The sequence below is a fragment of the Telopea speciosissima genome, chromosome 10, assembly GCF_018873765.1.
Source record: "Telopea speciosissima isolate NSW1024214 ecotype Mountain lineage chromosome 10, Tspe_v1, whole genome shotgun sequence".
Lineage (NCBI taxonomy): Eukaryota > Viridiplantae > Streptophyta > Magnoliopsida > Proteales > Proteaceae > Telopea > Telopea speciosissima.
The window spans coordinates 46,900,460-46,907,398 of NC_057925.1; the positions used below are offsets into that span (position 1 = coordinate 46,900,460).

General features: G+C 35.8%; 1 protein-coding gene across 1 annotated transcript; it reads right to left on the minus strand.

The window, feature by feature from the left end:
* Positions 1-2,353: 2,353 nt before the first annotated feature.
* LOC122643647 (transcription factor MYB111-like) lies at positions 2,354-5,935 on the minus strand. Its single transcript, XM_043837252.1, has 4 exons — positions 5,730-5,935; positions 5,496-5,625; positions 5,309-5,384; positions 2,354-2,797 (listed from the first exon to the last, which is right to left on the minus strand). The coding sequence occupies exons 1-4, from the start codon at positions 5,860-5,862 to the stop codon at positions 2,354-2,356; spliced, it is 783 nt and encodes a 260-aa protein (XP_043693187.1). The 5' UTR covers positions 5,863-5,935.
* Between the last annotated feature and the right edge of the window lie 1,004 nt (positions 5,936-6,939).

Consider the following 6,939-nt stretch of genomic DNA (forward strand, 5'->3'; position numbering starts at 1 on the left):
TTGAGTTTCCCTCCATCGAGGGATCTCTTTTTCCTCTCTTTGTTGAACTCCTTTCGTGTCCTTAATCTTTCCCTTCTTTTCAGCCTACTTCATCGAATGTGCTTTCTCCTCTCCCCACAGCTTTCACATTCTTCCTTCCCTCATTTCCTGCTAAACCGAGTTTCTGGATTCCTATTGTTAAACTTGTTGAAACCAAAAGCAAGATGATGGAAAAAATAAAAATTGTAATTAAATCAGAAAACCCATAAATCCTATTTATAAATTGTTTCTCCACAACTTGGCTAGATGAACCAAATTGCCTTTCCCTTTCCTGAATTCAGAACTTTTATCTTTCATAGCTTTTCAGATTTCAATCCTGATCCAATGGCTTCTATGTCTGGCTTGAAACCTTCTGACTCCATTACTGATAGCATGCCCATGGCCATGCTGCAATCTCGATATCATATGAAGAGATTTTTGCAACGTATGTTCTGATATTTGATTTTCTCTTTGTTGTACCAATTTTTATTCATGGGAAGCTCTGGTTTTCATTTGCAGGAAAAGAAAAAGAGTAAAATACATGGTGAAACCGGCTAATCCCAGAGGGTAACAAGGTCACAGACATCTTCTACAATCTTAGTTTGCACCATAGTTAACAAAAACAGGAACGGCAAAAAAACGAAATCTAACGGTACGGGTTTTAAATGGTCAAAAATTACAAACAAACAATCAAATAAAACGGTAATAAAAGCAGAGAATCGTAAAATATGGAAAACGGATGGTGTGGAGTTTTAAACGTTTATATTTAAAAAAAAAAAAACCCTACTCTCATAAAAATTGAGGAAATTTTATTTGACATACATGCTTTTAATGTTTAAAACAACTATAACATCCAAAATTAACTTTAGAAATCATTTTTAGTAGATGCATCAATTTGTAGCTCAATTTCAAGGTTCATCCATTGACTTTGAGTAGAAGGTGATATCGTGAGAAATGTAGCCCTTTGAGTCATCTTTACGTCGATGAAAATATCAAGTCAATCAGAGTTTGGGATAGAGAGATATGGTCAGTTAAGTAAATCATTATTTAACAAGTCCAAGGACTAAAAAAAGCTTAAAAAAAGGAAATGTATTTTAAATGCGTTTAAAACGGGAATGCTTGTCGTTTGTCATTTTTCTCTTATGCTTGGGAAACATACGAGAAAATGTGTTTAAAACAGTAAAAAAAAAGACGTTTTAAACGCATTTTTGCTAACAGAGGTTTGCATTGCACAAAAGAAGAGATTGTCAAATATGGTTGCCAAGTTAGCAAAGAAGAAGGCAAGGAGGGCTCAGCAATATCCTCATGAGCCTGGACCTTACTAACTTCATTATGCTGTGTTGGAGGTGCTTCTGCTGGCTGCTGTTGTGTTGGTGGTGTTGCTGTTGTGTTACGGGTTTTGTTGTTGTGTTGGTGGTAGTGCTGCTAGTTGTTGTTATGTTAAGGGTGTTGTTGGCTATCTTTGTGTTAAGGGTGCTATTGTTGTTGTGTTGGTGGTGATGGTGCTACTACTCCCAAACTACTTGTTTTTTTTTCTTTTTGAGTTATGCTGTTATAGTTGAAACAAGGGAACATTGAAGTAATGTTGGTGTGGATTTGAGAAATGATGGTGTGTATTAGACAAGTGTTGGTGTGTATTTGAAACAATAGGTCTTGTATGGTTTGTTATGGAACAGTAAGAAGTTGATGATGTGTATTTGACTTAGATGTTTTGTTTATGGCTTTGAAGTTGTATTTGAAGAACTTAAAATGCTTTTCTGCAAAAGTGTCTTTACTTCATATAATGTCCTTTATGAAATGTGGATGTTAAAATATAGTGTCATTATAGCAAATGTCCAATTTTTATTTGATTTGTGAATATTACCAACAAATTCATGTGCTTCATCCATTAGTACAACAAGTTTAATGTTCTTAATATATCACAGGTATCCAATATCCTTGATTTGTAATTATTAAGCCCTTGATTCATGTCCTTGGTGTATAATACCGGGGTTCATAAGCTTAATATATCACAACAAGTATTTTTGCCCCTTAATTTATGTCCTTGGTATATAACACCAAGTTTTATCTCCTTAATATATCGCAACACTGTTTAAGATCCTTGGATTATCTTCTTGGTATATCTTTTAACTTAGTAATTTTCTTGTGATTCATATCTTTGGTACATTGGCTATACTTATGTATAACTATTCAGTGGATCTCACCATTCATTCACAAGTAGAATAAGTAAGAAATAAAACTAAGAGTAAATTACTCTTTAACCACAACCAAGGAACCATTGCATTAAGAAATTAAAGGTTCTTATATACCTAAAACCACAACAAAGATAATAAAACTAACAACAAACAAAAGTTCCACCAAGATTTCCATCTTTCCTATTGCAAATCTTTACAATAATGACAACAAACATAACAATAAACAAAACTAACATGATCTTCCAAAAAATCTTCAATGTTTCATTGAACTTCTCCAGCTTTTTTACTTTTCTCTTTAGACTTTTAGAATCATCTAGAGTAACTTCTCCCACATTTCTTGGTGCATTCATGGTAAAACCATATTCCCTTGGTGCATCCATAGTCAAATCATATTCCCCTGGTGCATCAATGGGCACACACCATGATGCAGATCCATATATGTCATCTGGACATAGATAGTAAAGCTTGTTTGGGTTCTGAGCTGACTCTGAGATCTTCACTACAGCTCTTATTTTACACTTGTATTTGATGTTTACAAACTTCAACTGCCTATTCCTGCTATCATTCACACTAGAGGTTGATAGCTAACCTACATAAATCAAGCAAATCAGATCAGGGTAACCTGATTCAACTTAACTAATAGAAATCATACAATGTACAATGTAAAAGGAATTTTGCAAAAAAAAAGGGATAAAAAAACCTAGTTATATAACTAATTAGGAAATGCAAGCTTGAAATATGAAATTCACAAAATGGGTTGAAGCTTGCTGGAATGCTAGAGAGTGCAGGTATGAGCAAAATAAATGTGCAAATTTGAAGTAGGGAGTGATATTCTCCCTGATGGTTGAAGTTTTTCTTGAATAAGTAGCAGTAGGTAGTAGAAGGGAGAGATATTCACTGGAGGTGAAGTTGAAGTCGCCGGCGTGATTAGTTCTTGGCCGGTGATGGATTGAGAGAAGTTTCAGTCGTCGGAGGTGAAGTTGTAGTCTCCTCTTGTTCTTCAACCCCTCTCCACTCTCCTCTACTCGTTTGAAATGATGTGGATAATGAAAGAAAGATTTGGTCTTTATAGGTAAGGGTATTTTTTGTCACAACAGGGTTTTTGCTAACACCATTAACAGACTGGGGTTAAGTGCAACAAAGTTTGAAAAGTAGGAGTGGTTTGAGTAATTGTTAGAAACGCAAGGGTGGTTCGCGTATTTGACTATTTGTCAAAAAGGTTAGGGGAGGTCTGAGTAATTTACTCTAGAAAAAAACCATAAAGCTAGTTCACTTAGAATTTGAGTGGAGTAAAATAGTAAATCCGTATTCTAAAACATTAAGAAACCCTCAACTCTTTGACTCGCTTCTCTTGTTTAATGGTATAAACACAAAATGCATTGATATGTAATTCATTATTTTATCTGATTTTTCCCCATATTTTTTCTGAATTTTTTACTAATTTATATATATTTATTGTATTAAAAATATTTAAAAAAACGTGACTTGCCTTTAAACAATTCAAATACACAATACATGGACTGAGTTTCTTATGGCAAGAACACTCATTTCATTGTGTACAACCCTGCAACGAATTTGCCAGATAAGTAATCAGAATCGCAAATAAAACTAAATCTACAATTTTATACTTGATTCAAATACCTTAAGATTGTTAGAAACATAACAAGGGCAGAAGTATAAGACGTATCTGTCTTGTATGACAGATTGTATAGTCACCAAAATATCCCTACAGAAATCGGAAAAGAGATTGATAGCACTAATATCATCCTTTTGTATCAGTTGAATCAACAAACCTGTACTTTGAGTTGAGTCGTACTAACGTACTTTCCTTAAGGTATTTTAATGCCCCGAATATGTGTCGATCGGTTGACCTTACGTTCGCACCTCCAAGATAAAACAACTCCAATCACAAATGACAGCACCTTAAGTGTGATTACGATACGGAGTATCCGAAGGTAATACTCATTAGTTCATTGATACAGACACAATGATAGAGAAGACAACAAAATAAGAATGTTTTCTAAGCCATGTTAGAGAAATGGCAAGACCTCCTCTCTTTATATAAGAGAAGAAGAGATACTTCCAAGAGGTGTCTCCAAAAGATATGCCCCAAAACATGTGTATTTTCCCACAAGGCTTGTTTGTTAGCCATTCAAATAATACTTCCAATAGGCACACCCATTGAGTATTTAGGTGTCTATTAAGAAAGGACGCAATCCTCTAACATACATTTTATAAAATATAATAATATTTTGAATCCATAAATTTAAATTATTTAAAATTCCAACAAAGGTATATAACCTTATTCTTGAACCTCCCATCAATGAAATGTATCTCTGATTAAATCACTTTTCATTTACCAACAAAAAAAAAATAAAATTTAAATCTCTTTTCTCACTTTCAAAATCATAGGCCATTCTCCAAGTCCCTCTGTTTTCTCACAGTGAAGGAAGACAATTGGCTTTGGGCCTCAGCCAATTCTGGTAAGTTCTTGGTAAAATCTGCTTTCTATACTACTTTCAATTTACTAGTCTTGTTTCTTTTTCTCATGATCCATATTGGGTGAAACTTTGGGGCGTAAATATTATCTTTAAGATTGAATTACTTTCTCTTTGGAGATGCACTACTAACTTGTTAGTTGTTGGCAATTTTATTTTTTTTTTGGGTTTTTTACAATTACCATCCCAAAATCTTTATTATCTACTATTATCCCCCAAAAACTTTCAAATAATTGTTACCCCCCTCTGTTGCATGCTAATAACAAACTGACCCCACCGTTACATTTTCGTAACGGAGAGGGTTAGTTGTGACAGTTTGCCGTTGTCACGGATTTTTTAAGGCCAAAATACCCTTTTGGGGTGGTAATTGTAAAAAAAATAAAAATAAAAAAAACCCATCACCGTCCCTTCTCCTCCTCCTTCTCCTTCTTCTTCTTCTTCATCCTCCTCTTCCTCCTCTGCAACCCCAACCCCAAAATGTGGCTGCCATCAAACCAAAATCAAAAACCTTGGACCGATAGAAAATTCAGGTTTTTTTCAGGCCCATTTGAAAAACCCAATTAAATTCTCACCCACTATAAGTGGCGTCTGGAGTACCCTGATGTGGGTATTCCAATAGTTCTTGATTTCATTGTCCGTTCTTCCGGGTAATCTACCAGCAATTAGAGACCATCTAAATATTTGAAAAAAGTCCCAAATGAGTTCATACTGAAAGTGCTTTCAGATTCTCAATTAAATGTGTAATCGAAAAGAATTGATGAGAAGGAAAGAGAAGGGGGCTTACTTGTTTCCAAGTAAACTATGGAGTTTGATGATGAGCTCGTCTTCTTCTTCAGTAAAATTGCCTCTTTTGAGATCAGGCCTCAGGTAATTTATCCATCTTAATCTGCAACTCTTTCCACAACGCAGCAAACCTGAAACACACATAAATGGAGAGAAAGAGAGTTAGAGAAGAAGTAACGACATGGGTTTTCTCTAGCTTGGCTGATTTGGGTTAGGTTAATCCTAAATGGGTTACCTGCGGCTCTGGGGAGAGATCTCCAGCAGCCCTCGCCATGGGCTCTGTTGTAGTTGATGAGGCGCTGATCTTCTTCTTTGGTCCATGCACCTTTGTTGGTGTGGGCTTTCTCACAGCAAGGAGAACGACCCATCTGTCTATCTCTCTTCTATGTGTTCTGCTGCTGCTTCTTTTATGTGTTTTGTGCCCTTTTAATTAGAGAGAGAGAGGATTTATGGAAAGGAGTACTGGAACAAAGGAACGAGAGGATTTATATGAGGAAGAAACTCTTGAGTACCAATTGAGTCGAACCCTTTCGTGGGCATTTGACCGACTTAGTGAGGAAGACGAGTAGTTACAAGATAGGATCAGAAAAGAGATGCTCAATGCTGAATGGGATTTGGTAGCTAGGTCTACTTTTTCATGAGAGTTAAAAGAAATTAAACGAAATCTCATCATTTAAACGAGAGGGAGAGGGAGAGGGAGAGAGATTTCTCTTTCCATATTTTTGTTATTTGATTTCTGTAAAGGTTGTTCTAGAAAGAATCTGATCCAGTGAAAATGGTTTTATGCAGAGGAGGAAGAAGAAGGAGGAGGAGAAGGGAGGGTGATGGTTTTTTTTTTTTTTTTTTTTTTTTTTTTTTTTACACAATTACCACCCCAAAACCCCAAAAGGGTATTTTGGTCCTAAAAAATCCGTGACAACGGCACACTGTCACGACTAACCCTCTCCGTTACAGAAATGTAACGGTGGGGGTCAGTTAGTTATTAATATGCAATAGAGGGGGGTAACAGTTGTTTGAAAGTTTTTGGAAGGGTAATAATAGATAGTAAAGATTTTGGGGTGGTAATTGTAAAAAACCCTTTTTTTTTTTAGGGAAAATGGTTTTTGTACAAGAGTGTAGCTCTTGTGCCACTCCCTTGTGTTTGTATCTCTCCGTCGCTTCCTAAAAAATGACCTCTCTGCCACCTATGGATTGAACCGAATGGGGGGCCTTGATTAGCTCTCGTGCAAGCGTAGGAGCCATGTTCTCAGACCAAAAGCATCTTCCTGTTTTTTAATAGGAAACTTTCTCCTAATCCGGTTTTCTCTTTATGTAATTAAAAAGAGGATACCATTGTGCATGAATGGTGCGCTACACACCATGTCGCGCTACAGAGGACCCAAATCCTGTTGAAAAAAACCGCATTTACTTGAGCCAGATTTCCTACCAATCAGATTCATTTTTTG